Source organism: Oreochromis niloticus, linkage group LG23, assembly GCF_001858045.2.
Source record: "Oreochromis niloticus isolate F11D_XX linkage group LG23, O_niloticus_UMD_NMBU, whole genome shotgun sequence".
NCBI classification, from domain to species: Eukaryota; Metazoa; Chordata; class Actinopteri; order Cichliformes; family Cichlidae; genus Oreochromis; species Oreochromis niloticus.
Genome location: NC_031986.2, coordinates 37,733,603 through 37,746,394, shown reverse-complemented (window position 1 = coordinate 37,746,394; position 12,792 = coordinate 37,733,603). Strand labels below are relative to the sequence as shown.

Genomic DNA, 12,792 nt, shown 5'->3' with positions numbered 1-12,792 from the left:
AGAAAGTGTGCTCATCTAACGCAATAACAACAAGAGTGCAAATTGATTATAATTAATCTAAAGAGCGAATATTAACTTATTTGGGGAAAATAATTTATTAATGATATTAATGCCAAAAAATAAATAAATAAAATCCACAACTAGTGGAGGAAATTTCTCAAGATGTTCAGGGTTACACGTTTAGTTGATAATAATATTGTAGTTTGTTATGATATAAATACTTTACAATGTGTATACTTTACAATAATTAATGTGGGAATTTTTACAATTCTAAAAGAAGATAGGCACCGATCTGAATCTAGATATCGATTCAAATAGATGAGTAATGCTGTAGCCCACTTTATCATGTTCGTATTTTTCAAGTTCGAATTAAAGCAAAAAACATGTTCATCTTATTAATTAATAATTTTCTGATGGACGTGATACAACTTTACTCACTTCCTGCTTTACATCCATCCTTCATCAGCCTGCCTGAAGCACCTCGTTCCGCCAACCTGTTGCGGCAATCAAACAACTTTTACGCGAGCCGAGCTTCAGTGACGCAGTCAAGTGTCAGCACGAGAGGCGGGTGTTTGACACGAGCCTTCATATTTCTCTGACGTGAGATACGAGCTGTCAGAAGAGCAAGAAGTCAAAAGACAAAAGACACCAAAGGCCAGCCAAAGAGAGAGATGAGAACCTTTCAGAGCCAAAGTCAGCGCGGAGCCTTCAGCACCCTGCACAGCCTCAGCAGCAGCGCCATGAGTCCACTCAGCACGGCCAGCATCACCTTCGCAGCCCTCCTCATCCTCACCATACCAGTCTGCCAAAGTAAGTCAGCTTATTCCTAATTAAAGAAGCTAAAGAAAACGTCTAAATCTATCTATCTATCTATCTATCTATCTATCTATCTATCTATCTATCTATCTATCTATCAGTTCTGTATTTCTGCAAGGATGAAGAAAATCATTAATCATAAATAAATACTTTTACATTTTTTAGACAAAAATGTAAAACTTGTAAGAAATGTAAGAAAGCTAATCCACTAAGAACAACATAAAAATGATTTGTAATAAAGATAGTTAAATATTAACATTAACATGAGCTTCTTATTTATGTTCTGTATTAATATTACCTGGATTTGGTTTATCTTATTATAAATGCTTTAATCCAATAAAGTGTTGGGGTAAATGAAAAGATAAAATAAATAGTTCAATATCTAAACTGCATTTTCAGTCAATCCGTTCATCAGTCTGTCCATCATTGTCATTTATAACTGATATGATATCAAACTGTACAAGACAGTTTGGTGAAAGGAAAAAAATCTTGTCGTTAAACCCCTGACTCTTTGCGTTTACTACCTTACAGAAAGTAACAAATGACTGAGATGTACTTAGATGTAGATTGACAATCAGTTCTCCAGCTGTCGGAGTGATCTGTGAGTTTGCTCGTAATCTTTTGGAGTGAGTGTCAGTGCTGGAAACTGTTGACTTATTGTCTTCTTCAAAAGTCATTCTCCAACGTGAGGGAGTTTACAAAAGATTTTATTTTGTAGAACATAAATAGACTTACATTTATATGTGTTGTGAGGAGTTTTTTTTTTTTTTTTTTTTTTTTACCTTTATTGTAAGGGTAACATAAGAGGTAAAAATAAATACATAAATAATAAGCAAGAGCTGCTTCATACAAGCTCTGTAAATTTATTTTCCGCTACTCATGAATTACACCGCGGAGACTGTAAGATTATGTGAGCATGATTCTATGTGACCACTTAAGCAGTAAAATAATGCTGAGATAGTAATGAGAATAAAATTAGTCAAGTGAGAAAAAGTCAAATTGATTTTCATCATAAAAACATATTCAATTAATTTATAATTTCTTCAGAATATAGAAAAGTGTCCTCAGTTATTTGCCTAATGTGGTAAAACATTTTAAATGTCAGTTTTTTAATTAAAATTTTATTATATGGGGATAATACAGTTTAACATACTTTAGACACTGACTTGCTGTACAGAGAGTTTATTATTACTCCTAGCTGAACATTTATATACATGTATTTGATTACATTTAAATATTTTAGTCTCATAAATACAGTCTAAAGGACTAACACATACATAATACATATTATTATTGTTATTGTTATTGTTATTGTTATTGTTATGATGATGATGATGATGATGATTATTATTATTATTATTATTATAACAGTTCTTGTTCTTCTTTGGTTTTAGCTGACCCCTGAATCATAGAAATGACAAATTGGGCGAGGGAGAAAAACTGTAAATCGGTGGTGTCAGTTTCTGTATTAACTGTATATTGTATGTATTTCTGTATGAAACAAAAAGGTGCTCCAGCAGATCTTCAGCAGGCAACAGCAGATCAGGGGCAGCTACTCAGAGAGGTAAAGCACACTGAATTATTCTTTTTAATCATTTCTGTTGCTGCACTCCTCCACCATTCTCTGTGTTGCTTTGCAGATTGATGCCATGTGCTCATCCTACCTCTCTGAAGACCTGAGGTTTTTGGTGAGTTTAATCCTAAACAAGTCAAACGATATAGTTTATTTAGACATATATATTTATTATTTTTGTTAGAATAATTTGAAACATTTAAACAACTCTCTGGTCTCTTTCCAGGCATCTGATGTCTTAGGAGAACTCTGTGTCTTGATGCTGGTTCAGAAATCAAAGGTACCTCGGAGTTGTTTACTTGAAAAGTAACATGAAACACTTTTGTTTTGCAGAATTTGGTACACAACATTAAAACATTAATTATGGCATTATCCCAGAATTCACAAAGAAAGACCAAACCACAACTTATAGAATTCACAGTATGAACACAGTATGAACCCTCCTTTCCCTATCCAATGCAAAACCTTATGAAAACTAAACGTAGAACTATAAAGACACAAATACTGTGCAACAGTTATAATTTAAAGGGGACCTATTATGCTTAATTAATTCATAATCTAAAAGGCTCTTATACTGGGATTTGGTACTGCCTCACAAGCAGTTTCATATTCCTCTGCCTTCCTGTTAATCGAGATCTTTCTGATTGGCTGCTCCTTGTAAGCAACAGCTTTGAATAGCATGTGGGTGGAGCTTCTGTGCTCACAGCTACAAATGCATGAGATGACCATTTAAGGATATCCTCTCTCACTAACACCATACAATGTCAACGGTAAAAAAAGACAAGCAAAAGACCAAAGACTAATTTAGTTGTCAATATTTCATTGTGTGTTCAGGAGCTGAATGTGAGAGAAAATAGTAAAAGGGTAAGTAAATGTTTTCTTACACTTTAATGCTTTGCCTTATATGGCTACCATTATAGATTAAACATAGCGTGTCTTGTGTTGGTTTTTGAGTGGGTTTGGTTGTTATTGTTGTTGTTATTTTTTTATATATATTCCTGCCCTCTATGTGCAGTTTTTGTTTCATTACTCTAGACCACAAGGTTCTGTCTTGTCAAAGGGAGGGGTAAGTTTAAAGATTGAACTGGATTGCTGCAGAATGCTGCTTGAGCTAAAAAAAAGCACCTCTTCTGTTTTACAACTGAATCTGCACTTCTTGTTGTGAAGCCTCTTAATCGACTGAATTCAGGCCTATCAGAGCTATTAACACCAGCAATTAAAAGCACCTGCACGTCATTCCCCTAACCACAAATGCATGCCAGACCAACACTTGGAAATGTAAACATGCACGGTCCTAATATATCTAAATATATATATATGTATGATAAAATATTGCCCTGTGTTTGCTCTGCATGTGAAATACCTATAGGTCATAGATTAGTTGGAGGATGTACTTCATGATCGCACAAGAACCTGGATGTATTAGGGTTAGCGATCCTTCCTGTCTGCCCTTCATATCTGACACCTCACACAAATGTTGTATCAAAAGCAAAGGGGATTGTGTCTGAAGTTGCAGATGATATTTTAGCGCACAATTTTATATTAACTATGAGGAAAATATGTCATTATTTATTTGTTTGTATGTTTGTTTTTGATGAAGATGAATCCTTGTTCATATTCTTTCTGTATGCAAAAGATTTTCTGGCCATTTACCACATAACAGAACTCAAGCTAGATGATGCAGGGAGCCTTTTTCTACAGCTAATATAAAATAGAATGACACATTTGCATTGTCAAATATTATACTCAGTGTGAAAAACAGATGTCATTATTTACAAACATCATATTTATTTCCCTTGGCATCCATTTATGGTTACTGAAGCCAGCACAGACACGAAACATCCTTTAATGCACATGCAGCAACTTTTACTGAAATAACACAGCATTTTCCTTCGGTGACATATGATGTTGTTCACTTTCTCGCTCCACCATCTCTGTGATACAGAATGTGACACAGAATGCGATCTGTTTGTACAGGCAACACACTTTGCTGCAGTGAGGAAGCATTTGTACATTTGTATTTCTGTGTAGCATGCGTTTATGTGTTGAGGAGAAAAAAAACATGTTTTTCTCTTTGCCTTTGCACATTCCATAGTCTGTACTTTCTTTTTTGCTGTTATTCATGTGTGTGTATCTGCCTGTATCTATCTATGTGTCTGTATATGTGTATGTTTGTCAGTCTCCTCAGTTGCACCCTCTTCTGCGTCTAGTTTCCCAACTAAATACTAGAAGAGAGAGAGGACTCACAATGCACGTATGTACCACTCACATCTGTTCTCCACAACCACTGACTGATAAAACAAAGAGAAATACTTTGTTTTTTGATTGCAAAATGCAATCAGTGGCTCAAACTGTCATTAAATCCTGTGTTGTTTATTATCCCCCTACACTGTGTGACAGCAATTATGCAAAGTTACTTCTTAAACGTATATATTTGGATATCTCAAGAGCAACAGGATGGTATAGAAAGAGCTGATGAATAGACGATGATAATTGCAGCAGGCACAATGAAAGCACCTCCACTTTTGTGCGTTTGCTGCAAATGTTTATAGTGAAATGTGTGTGCTCCATTCTGTAATTGATTTCAGTGTGTTTATCCACATCCTGAGCGTCCATGTCAATCATGCTGTTGCATATCTGAGAGCTCTCCTCACTCTGTGCAAACTCACTCTACATTAGCTGTTCTTTCCCAAGCTGAGAGTTATTATGGTCTATAATTGGTGTGGCAGGCCAGGTGAATTCATCCCCCACTTACTATCAAGCACTGACAAACACAAAGTGGACGCCGATTAAACGTGAGCAAGAAACGTGGAGAGTGTTTGTTTCCAAATCCAGATGTGAGTCTTTGCTGGTGAAGAGGCACTGTAGACAACACTAAGAGGAAAAACTCAGAAACTCTTTTTTGTAGGAGGCTAAATTGTGTGTGGTTTTTTTTTAATGTTTTTACAGGCCGACCTCCAGGGACCTGGAGGAATCCAGAGCAGAGGCTACTTTCTCTATCGGGTATGTTTACGTTTGTGCCACTAAAAAAGGAATTAAAAAGCCTACAAAATAGGCAGAATGTAAAATTAAATTAAAAATTAAAAATTGTGTTTACACTTACAGCCACGGAATGGGAGAAGATCCTTAGAGTATGAATGAACTAAAGGTAATAATTCGGTTATACTTTTTTTCCTGCCTTTATGTTATGTTTGAAAGATTAATTAATTGTACATGAAATTTAGAGTAGAAGAAAAAGCTCTAGGAGTTTAATAATGATTATGTGACTGTGCTAAAATAAGCTAAAATATCAAAAACCCAAAGGCACTTTCATGTACTGCACGTTTTGGCATAAACGTCTTCAACAATTAAAAGACGATATCCATTCCACGAGAATAGAGGCATTTTAATTTTACATGAAAAGAGAGTGCTTTGGAGTTTTTGTGATATTTATCCTCTTGACTTTTGTACTTTTAGGACCATGTTCATATGCAGTTTATATGGAAACTGTCAAATGCATGTGTCTGTATCTTCTAATCATACACATCCTGCATGTGTTTTAGAGTCTCCACCTCTGAAGCTTAGTGTACAGAGACAAAACAGACCCTGAGACCCGGGCTGCTGCACCGCCACTGAGTGATCCAGACATCAAACACATCCCTCTGCCTCTGCTTTATAGTGATGTTTGAATGTACACAATGGATATTAATTAAAACACTATTAATTTATCCATATTTTGTTTTGTGTTATTAAAACTGCTATCTGTGACTGGGTGTAGCTGTGTAATTTTGTTTCACTGTGATTAGTCCTATTTCAGTACATTTGAAAACAGCGTAAAATAGAGTGAAGGAGTGAATCAGTGAATTGAGCTTTTACATAAAATAGTAGGAGTAATTTAAACATGATAAAGGCTTTGTTTGATGTATGGTTGTATAATGTGTAATTTTAGTAATAATAAAGTTACAGATGATAAAGTAGTTCCTCCTGCTGCAGAAGCCTCAGGTGTTGAGGCTCTGATACTAAACCAGCACTATATCTGCTTGGTTATCTGGGGGGTTGACTGGGATATTTTCTTTGGTGTTCTCCACCTTTTGTGGTGGTTTTTCATGTGTGTGACATCAGACAATTTATTAGGTACATCTTGAACTCCACCACCAGCCTGAACCACTGATAACAACGCAGATTGGAACCATGCTTTCATGTTATTTACACCAAATTCTGACTCTACTCTCTGGATGTTACAGCAGAAATCGAGACTCATCAGACCAGACAATGGCTTTCCAATTTTTATTGTCCAGTTTTTGGCCACCCTGTGTAATTGTAGATGACCGCAGTGACACCTGGTGTGGTCTTCTGCCGATATCATATGCTTCAATATTCAATGTGTGCATTAAGAGATCTTCTTCTGCATTCCTTGATTGGAATGAGTAGCCATTTGACTTAGTATTGCCTTCGTATCATCTGAAGGCGGCCTGGTCATTCTCCTCTAATCTCTGACATCAACAAGGCATTTCAACCCAGAGAGTTGCTGATCATTCGATATTTTCTCTTTTACAGACAATCCTTGGTTTACAGAGGAAGGTGTGGTTAAAATCCCAGTGGATTAGCTGTCCATTTCCATTTGGAAATAACAACCGTGCCACATTTAAAGTAACTTGAATTCCCCTTTATTGCCATTCTGATGCTCAGCATAAACGAATAACACGACCATGTCTACGTTCCTAAATACATTGAGTTGCAATTGACTGATTAGATATTTGGATATAAGATATTAGATAATTATTGGCAGGATTTTATTTTATTACTTATTTGATCAGTTAAAAGTGCAAATTACCAACCAGGGAACATGAATGTGTAATTACTACTATCAACAGTAGATGTCGCTATCATCAGCCAGTTAAAGCCTCTTTCTTTGTATTCTGTTGTCGATGCTGTTGTGTCGCTTTAAAGAGGATGGAAATGTATATTTTCACGCACTGTATAGATCTGTAAATAAGTACATTCCGATTATTTCGCAGAGAGTTACTCACCTTTACCGGTGAGATAAATGAATGAATCTAAAGGTTTCTTTAGTTCATTGTGAAATATGACGTTATTGTTATGGCCTATCTTTATCCAGGCAAGTCTCACTGAGATTAAAAAAAACAAAACTCTTTTTCATGAGTGACCTCACTATAATGCTCGAGGGCAAACACTGCAATCAGTCTTTTGGGTATAAACAGTGACAGCACCATAAACAAGAATGTTTTTCACCTTTAAGCCTTAATTAGTGTGAGAACCTAAAAAACAGAAGGAGCAGTTGTGTAAAATACCACAGGACCTCTGGCCAAGTCAATAAAATAAAATCCAACTGCAGCATTTCACACAGGACACCAATCAATAGCCTCCAGAAAGCCTATTTCTTCTGTGTACTCAGTGGCCAGACTGAAGACTATCATCTTATAATTGGAAAAACGAAAAACGTTTTTTGACCAAATTGCCCATCTGCCATCCTTCCTTAGAGATGAGTACATGTGAGTAAGAAATCATAAAATAGCCTTTTTAATTGTTTTTTGTAGCTTTTAAATTGTAAATAAAGCTCTGTGGTGCTGCCTCTGTATGTTTTAAATTTAAGACACTTGCAGGGGAGACTTGAAGAAGACGCAGACTTTGATAAAGTGAGTGATTACAGTGGAGTTATGAAACACCTGAACTTAGGGGTTATAAATTACAGCATTATTCTTTGTCCCTGGCTTTTCATAATTCATCTTAAAACCGTTTTAAAGATGATTTACTATGTAAAATCTGTTTGTTTTATCCTGAATAGTTAAATTTCTAAACCATTAATACTTGTGGTCCACGCCAAACTGAATGCTCTGCTATAGATTGAGTTTTAAATTGTATAATTTGTTGGGGTTTGCAGTAGCTTAGGTATGACAAACTTAGGCGAAGTGTCAACTCTTTATATTAAGTTTTACAATTATTCTTTTTTTCCCCAATTTAAGTTAGAATCGTTTGGTGTCCTATTTCATGTTTATTGTGTACACTTTCGGAAAGATTGGTTGTAGTTTCTAATTCCTAAAGATCAGAAAAAAATGTAATATCTCCCTCAAAGTATCGGAAAAGCGCCACACATCCTTAACGTGGCCAAAAGTGGCATTGCAGGGTTTGCTACTTGCTGTTGTCATGGAGATGAATACCCCGAAGTTGGCCGATAAACATAAGACACACGTCCAATGGGGAAGAAAGAGATCATTTATCGACAAATAATCCTGTCTTCAAACAAACTTGACACAAAGAACAACAAAAATAAATAAGATATAAAAGAATGAGATGTAAAATTACAACAATAGCTTTTATTTTGTCCCCTGGCTGTGAATTACCGTAAAAGTAACACGTGAGTCTGCTTGAGAAAACTTAGAAAGCGTAGGCCAAATGCAAGCGGAATTTATATTCTTTAAACAAACAAACAAAAAACACTCCTATGCATGCAGATCTTCTTTGGACATCAAACTAAAGAAGGAAAATTATTCAAATGACTAGTTTTGAAGTATGCACAATCTGAGTTATTACTTTTATTAGTTTAGTCACAGTTTCTTTCCAAGTGTGGTCATTTTAGTTTAGGTTTCATTGTTCCATAATGTGCTTTTTTGAGTTTCAGTTTCAATTTTAGGCTATAGTCTTACAATGAGGGGTATTTGTCAAGTGCAAGATGTAATAAATTCAGTACTAACATTTTAAGGCCTTTGACTCATAGTAATATAAAGACCTCAGTCTCAGTAAACACACACACACACACACTCACATATATATATAATACCTTCCTTTTACAACCTATTTAAACTGATTATGTTTGGTTAACTTGAACTGATTTGCATATTAAGTAAGCTTCACTTAAAAGTGTAGTTTCACAGTACTCATTTCTATTGTTTCAGGTTGAGTGTGAGGCCAGCATTGTGATGTGAGTGATGGGAATGCATCAGTGTGAGAAAAGCTGCTAGTTGTTAGCTGAATATTGTGCATTTCTTTCTGTTTCTGTTAAACTGTGTTCACAGGTTTTGTTTTAATACCATCAGCCACGTCATGAATGTTGGCTGGTTGGTGGCTATCACTGTGTTGGTGCAGAGAGGAGTGACAAGTTATTACATGCTTGATGTAAAAATAATGCCAGACAGACGTCAAGCTCTTGACAGTCAAATTTTGCAAGCAAACGTAATGCAGAGACCTGCTTTCGATTTTGTAATAGGGTCACTCCATCTCAGCTCATCAAAAAAAAAGAAAAAAAGAAAATGTCCTACAAGTTTTCCTGAAAAATGACAAAAAGAATGCAGGGGAAAGATTTTAGGGATAGAGGAGGTGTTTGTAGATGTCTTTCTAGCTCTGTGTAATATGGGCTTATGCTATGTGTAATAAAGGTATATGAATATTTCATAATGGGAAAATGAGAAGGAACATCAAATGGCAATTAACAGAAATTTGCTCTTCTTTCTAAAAAAGATGATTTGGAAGTGACAGGGTGTCATACCTGGGGAATAACACTGAAGACAGATGATTTTTTTTTCATCCTTAAGCTTGAATATCTGGGTAATATCATACTATTTTTATATTCAAGCTTCAATGTCTGTAAAACTAATCACCTGTTTTGGATTAGTTTAAAGAATACTACGCGTCTTCCATATGAGAAGCTGTAAATCAAATAACAATTGTCTACCTGCAGAATTACGATTGTCACAGACTTTCAAGTCTGCTGTCAGAGGCTGGACATCTTAGGGACTGTGTTAGCTACTCATAAAATCATAGTAACAGATATTTACCCTAAAGCAGTGGACCTATAACTTCATGTTTACTAGATAATGGAATTTAAAAGTGGCCCTACCTTGAAAACTTTGCAATATTCCAAAGAAGTGTCGCTTACTCCTGGAATTTTTTTCCGGTAAGTCTTAAAAGTTCAAGGTGGGAGGAATTTGATGGACTGACAGGGAATAATTGCATAATGATCTTATTTCTTTAATCACATTCCTATTTACATTCATATTTATTTATTTACTTACTTATTAGATGTCAAAAAATCCACTAAAACATTTTTTTCTTTATAAAGGTTTAACAAATCCAGTATTTTACCTATTTTATGGCCAGTCTATCAAATATGCCATAATCAAGTAGACTTATCAAAGTTAAAGACGCATTAAAATAGTATTGTCAATTCATTATTTATAAGTTATTTAAGTTTAAAGCTATTGGGGAATGGCGACTGGAAAATAAATCAAAGCAAAACATTTGACTTGTGCTCAAAGGCACTTTGAATACACAGTAATCAAAATACAGAGACGTTAATCAAAAATATTTAAAGCATGAAAAAAATTTCAATCAGCTGAGCTGGAGGATATAGTTTCATTTTTGGGACTTCTCTAGTAACTTTTTACGGGTAATGTAATGTAGGTAAATCTGGATTTGGATCAGGCTTCTCTAACCAGGTGTAATTTGTGTGTAAAGAGTGGATCTGTAGGGAGGTAGGACCTCTTGGCTCCGGTTCCAGCTCCAGTGAGTCTGCCTGAGCGCTGCGCAGTCAACCGTCTGCAGCGCCACTGGCTGCAGGGATATCCCGATGAAAGAGGAGACTACTCGGGGTAAGTGTCACCTCGCAACCGTTTGGTTCCGCTCCGTATTTGTGTCGCTTTTATCCGCAGCTTCTGTGTATACTGTCGACAGACGTAAAGGTGTAAACGGAACAGTTTTGCTTCGGCTTCTTTGGTGACAGAGACTGGCCAAAGGCCCGGTGACCCACATTCTTATCTAATGCTGCACGTTAGCTAGCTAGCTTCAGCTGAAAGTGGGTTGACACACATACAGTACATTGTTGCCGACGAGTCAAACGCTCGCTACCTTCTATTATAAAGTCGCGAGTCAGCGACGTACGATACAGGTATGTTGTTTTATCGTCTTCGTCTTCTTCTTCTGTTTTTTTTAAATCGGGTGTACATATATTCCCAGTGTGTGTCACACGTCTCGGGAAGTGTGTTAAAGTATATAGCTGTTGGTTTGTTGCTGTAATTGGCGTTAGCAAAGCAAGCTAGGTGGCGTTAGCCTCCCGGCAATCAGTGCCCGGTGTGCCGGCCGGCATCACAGGCAGGAGGAGACGGACGGATACATGAGCTGTACCTGTGTTTGTCGCGTCAAGGTTCAAGTTCAGCTGATTTTTACAAACGCTACCACCGTGACTACCTCATCAGCACATATTTCTACATTTACGCGTCTTTTTTTTTTTTTTTTTTTTAATTCAGGGGTATGTCTTTATTCCCCCCCTCGATGTTAATCTTTGTGACTGTGTCATTTCTCTCAGATTTCGAGCCCTATATCCGCCCCGGGTGCTCTTATTCACCTGTTCTAAAATCGATCGCGTCTCCTCTTCTGTCAGTCTTGTCCAGAAGTGTCTGGACACAGCTGGATCACAGCTGGATCATAGCTTGTAGTTGCTAATGAGAAACTGTGTAGTCTCATACGGGTGTCAGCAACGCTTTACTTGTGAACCTGCTGCCTGCAAACTGAACACAGTGGAGAGCTGTGGCAGCCCTATGATATAAAAATAAAGCAACATTTGTTTTTCTGTATTTAGAAATTGATTTTTACAGTAATTTATTCCGGGCAAGACACCAGTAACCACGCTGTATTTCTGAAATGGTCACTTCAAAGCTAAGGTGCTATCTCAGACTTTTTGTTTTTCTTCCTTTTTTGTTGTCCCAGGTTAAAGAGTATTTCTCCTTTTGACACTAATTGGATACACAGAAGACTTTCACTAATCAAAGTTATTTGATTCTGTTTAGTTAAGTTCAGATTTAATAAAACATGACAAATCTGTTTTGATACAGTACATAAACTGGTGACTAACATGGCGTCTTTATACAAAAGGTATTGAAATGGTTTATACGCTTCACTTTGTGCACTCTGTTCATTTAGAGAAACACAACTGCAAATCAGTATTTATTATTTGTCAATGTCATAGCTTTTTTAATTGTTGGCAAATAGCATAGACTTCCACTTAAGCCTGGAAGCTGAAAAATAACTTTAATTACAATGCTGTCTGTTGTGATTAAGAATAACTAGAACCACTCTTTGAGGTTGTGTTTTTTCCATGCTTACCCTTTATTTTTTTGCCTGTGGTAATGGGCAGTAAGAACGCAATATTGAGGATTTGATTTCATTGTTACTCATTAAACTATCAAGTTGGTATCTTCCTTTTTATTGTCTTTCTATAGATATATACAAGTAACAGATATATCTATTTGGCATGATATTCATTGACCGAGGAGTAACCGTGACAGTAGAGAAGTACTAACCTGAAGTAATTTGGGAGCAGTTTCCCTCTTCCTTTGTTTCTCTTACAACGGAAAATGTTCTAATAATGGTCGGAAAAAAGATGATCAAAGGCATCTTTGTGTGTGCCTTTG

At 36.2% G+C, this 12,792-nt stretch overlaps 2 protein-coding genes across 4 annotated transcripts in view; both read left to right on the top strand.

The window, feature by feature from the left end:
* The first annotated feature begins 497 nt into the window (after positions 1 to 497).
* Positions 498 to 6,559, top strand: nmu (neuromedin U). 3 transcript variants are annotated; one of them, XM_025902710.1, is made up of 10 exons: positions 498 to 810; positions 2,325 to 2,380; positions 2,457 to 2,504; positions 2,616 to 2,669; positions 3,224 to 3,253; positions 3,405 to 3,455; positions 4,569 to 4,643; positions 5,339 to 5,392; positions 5,495 to 5,537; positions 5,934 to 6,559. In XM_025902710.1, exons 1-9 carry the CDS (start codon positions 672 to 674, stop codon positions 5,528 to 5,530), a joined length of 543 nt encoding a protein of 180 aa, XP_025758495.1. In that variant the 5' UTR covers positions 498 to 671; the 3' UTR covers positions 5,531 to 5,537; positions 5,934 to 6,559. The 3 variants fall into 3 exon arrangements, with proteins under 3 accessions (XP_025758495.1, XP_013122132.1, XP_013122134.1); XM_013266678.3 differs by lacking the exon at positions 3,405 to 3,455 and having other exon boundaries at positions 503 to 810; positions 5,932 to 6,546; XM_013266680.3 differs by lacking the exons at positions 3,405 to 3,455; positions 4,569 to 4,643 and having other exon boundaries at positions 504 to 810; positions 5,932 to 6,546.
* A 4,226-nt stretch (positions 6,560 to 10,785) lies between these two features.
* Positions 10,786 to 12,792, top strand: part of clocka (clock circadian regulator a) — a 32,439-nt gene continuing 30,432 nt past the window's right edge. The window contains exon 1 of the mRNA XM_019351792.2: positions 10,786 to 10,974. The gene's annotated coding sequence lies outside the window, so the exon portion shown is untranslated. The remainder of the gene's footprint in view (positions 10,975 to 12,792) is intronic.